Genomic DNA, 3,478 nt, shown 5'->3' on the forward strand with positions numbered 1-3,478 from the left:
TCATTCACATCCTGTATACACATAATCAATATGAACACAAAGGAAGTGGAGTTGTAGTTCATTTGTGGGACCATATTGATATTTCCTCTGATGACACAAAAAATGGATGTGCATGAATAGCCTGTTTCAATGAAAGTTTTATCTGCAGGCTTACAGCGAGGACGAAGGCTGATGTAAACATTTAACATTTTCTTTTATTCCTCAAACTTCTTTGTAGAGCAAAGTGAACAAAACTTCTGAAACATGCGTGATGTCCACCACTGCAAACAAACATTATTTTTGTATCTGCTTAACTTACCTGTCTCTGTCTTATCTTTCCTAACCCCCCTCTTCTGCTTCTGCCGCTGCTGCAACAAACTTGGCAAAGGTTACCTTAAGATGTTTCTCATTCCTCCTGGAGCTAGACATGTGATCATCCAAGAACATGAGGCCTCCCCTCAAATTCTTGGTAAGTGTGACTTCCTAACACAAACACATGAATGAAATCAGAGGATGCCTAAAAATAGCTGATCACCATCCTGCTCATGTGTCCCTGGAAGACTAATGAGAACATATACTGTAAAATCATAGATTATAGACTTTGCATAATTTATTCCTTGTCACCTCCCTCACGGAGAAAATTACTCTTCATATTGCTCATTCATTATTCATCAATCTATTTCAGAGAGGTTTCTGGATTAGTGGGTTCTCTCCCTGTTATTTTATTTTAATTTTTTTACTACATTTAGGTGAATTCATAGTCAAGCATATTCAGAAGAATTCAGCATTATTCATGACCATAGAAAAATGGAATAAGTCAGTATAAAATATCTTTATATTCATATTTAACCTCTGCAGGATCTTGTCTAGAACATGTTGAACAGTGGCACAGAGTCGTAGGAGAGGAACCGTGATCTATATGTACGTGGAGAGGAAAACAATAGCCGACCTGCTGCAGGCAAAGGCCCAATATTCAGATATGTTTATGTTCAAGTGACAAAGACCCCCAGTCGCTATAGGAGTTATGACTGTTGTCCTTTGAGAACAAAGGAGGATGAAATGGGACGTTAATATAGAGTCACAAAGTCCACAGAAGGGGGTGGTCAGGCTTGATAAATGTGTCAGCAATGTCTGACTCTTGAAAGGCTGCTACGACCTGCAGGGCAAAGGGTTACGCAACCAACAAAGACGACGTAAAGGCTAGTTTTTGGTAGCCTTGCTGGCTTGTAAACTTACAGTGTAAAAGAAACAGAAACAAAATTAGTAAAAGTCAACTTTTTTCCTACACCGAAGAAGTCGTTCCCCATGTTTAACCAAGTGGTTATTATTTATATCTTAATTAAGTAATTATTTTATCCTAAACTATGATCTTTTCCCCAACCCTAGGTGAGTAGGTTTTGTGCCTGAACCTAGCCAAATCTTAACCATAGCAGTGTCAGGTTATTTTATGTGGACAATGTATTTTGCCGTTTAACTTGGAAGATATACAACATATACACTGTTAATAGGTGCAGGCTTGTTTCTGACCATTTATTGAGGCGGGTGGTCAGTGTTGGCCAATCAGATTGCAATGAGACTGGTAAAATAATGTTAAAGCTGCCTTAATCGAAAACAAGCTGACAAACAGTCCTGACATAATTTAAAGTTGCAATGGCTAACATTTTAGTAGAAACATTAACATTAATTTGGAGCTGTGTTCAATTTAATTATACTATTATTCTTTCTTTTATCTCTGGTTTGTTGTTCACAACTCACTAAGATAAGGCTCTTTAGCTGTTTGATGCTTCATCAACTCAGTGCTTTTAAGCAATCAGTGTCAACTCCACAACTACTTTCTAGCTTTGTCTGTCTTCAAAGTTTTCATTTTATGCAATGTTATTATAAGAAATACTGATTAATGCAATTTTAAATAAACAAACACTTATCAGACCTTGAAAACTTAATTAGTAACAAATTGAGCACATTTGTGTACAACTGAAAGAACAAACATGAATAAACACCAGAAAAATAGATAAAAGTTATTTATTCTCTGTAAACAAACAGGACTTTGTCAGACAGAAGATTGAAAGAATGAAAGAGGTGGCTAATCTTTTTGTGTCTTGTTCTGTGAGTGGCCCGAGGAAAGCATGATTTATTCAGTATAGGTGAAACAGGTTCTATGTAGGATTACCATTTCCGCTCAACTTATTTATCTGACAGACAGACAGACTCTTATAGACATAGTTAGAATAGTGAAGGAGCGAAGTAAAAAAGCTAAAAGTCCTACATAACTAAAACAAGAAAAATCTGAAAATACTGGTACAATTTCTCTCTGAAAACTTTAATAACTTATGTCTGAGAATGTATAAATCAACCTTAGAGGCATTAGTCAGTCCTGAATTGGTGGTAGGTCTGTGATTTTGCAATATATTTACTAAAACATGATCTGAAGTCTAAAGATCTACAAAATGATGCATTCCTGGCTCTTTGTTGCTTCATTTAAGCTCAATCTTGCAGGACATTTGTAGAAGACGTCTTTTTTCGGGTAAGTGCCATTTATTATGGCAGATTTTTTTCTCAAAAAAAGTACAGATTTACTATTCGCTACGCCCTGCCCCCCTTAGTTACTGTTGCAATGCCCTTCAAGCTTAATGTTTTTGCACGTCACCTCATGCAGTTTATCATGAAAACTACAGTAGATGTACCATTTGAGAGTTGTTGTCAACTGAATTTATTTATTTTAAAATAAATATGTTTATGGAAATGGCAATTTTATTTATAAACCGCATTTAATTGCATGTAAATTCAATGTGCTTTACATTAAAAGACAATACAATCAAACCCGCCCTGTACACCAATACATACATACTACATTAATCATTAATTAGTTAATCATACGCCTGTGTGAACAGGAAGGTTTTTTAGCCTGCTCTTTAATGTGGACACAGCTGTGATGGACATGAAGTTTGCAGACAGCTTGTTCTAGAGAGCAGGACCACAGTAACTGAAGGCAACCTCACCAGACCTGGATCTAATTCTGGGCACAGCCAGAAGACCTTCGCCTGATGAACTAAGAGGCCTGACAGGCTTATAATCAGTGAGCAAGTTAGAATAGAATATAAGCTTGACTTGATTTTGAACGTGATTCTGTATTGTACCAGGAACCAAAGAAGTGCTTTCAGTAATAGAGTATAATGTTCAATTATAACACTATATTGAGTAACAAGTTTGGCTAAAGTAGCCAAAATCACATAAAGAGCAGAACAGAACTGCTGTTACCCTAAACTCTGATATATAGCTGGAACGTTACTTGCACTCCTCTCAAAAATGATGTAGTTAGCTAACGATATGCTCCTTGATTTAAGAAGTATTTTAGGGTTACAACTAGGGATGCTCGATATTGTTTTTTCTGCCAATATCCGATATTCCGATATTGTCCAACTCTCAATTTCCGATACCGATATCACCCAATACCGATATATGCAGGCTTTTTACACCAAAACTGTTAAGTAACAACATA

General features: G+C 36.3%; 1 protein-coding gene across 1 annotated transcript in view; it reads left to right on the forward strand.

The window, feature by feature from the left end:
* adamts3 (ADAM metallopeptidase with thrombospondin type 1 motif, 3) overlaps positions 1 to 3,478 on the forward strand; it is a gene marked incomplete in the record, with an annotated part of 134,996 nt that overhangs the window by 108,006 nt on the left and 23,512 nt on the right. The window contains 1 exon segment of the mRNA XM_035658667.1: positions 368 to 448. Coding sequence (XP_035514560.1) covers positions 368 to 448 — 81 coding nt within the window.

The sequence above is a fragment of the Morone saxatilis genome, unplaced genomic scaffold, assembly GCF_004916995.1.
Source record: "Morone saxatilis isolate NCDOM2014 unplaced genomic scaffold, NCSU_SB_2.0 Contig16, whole genome shotgun sequence".
NCBI classification, from domain to species: domain Eukaryota; kingdom Metazoa; phylum Chordata; class Actinopteri; family Moronidae; genus Morone; species Morone saxatilis.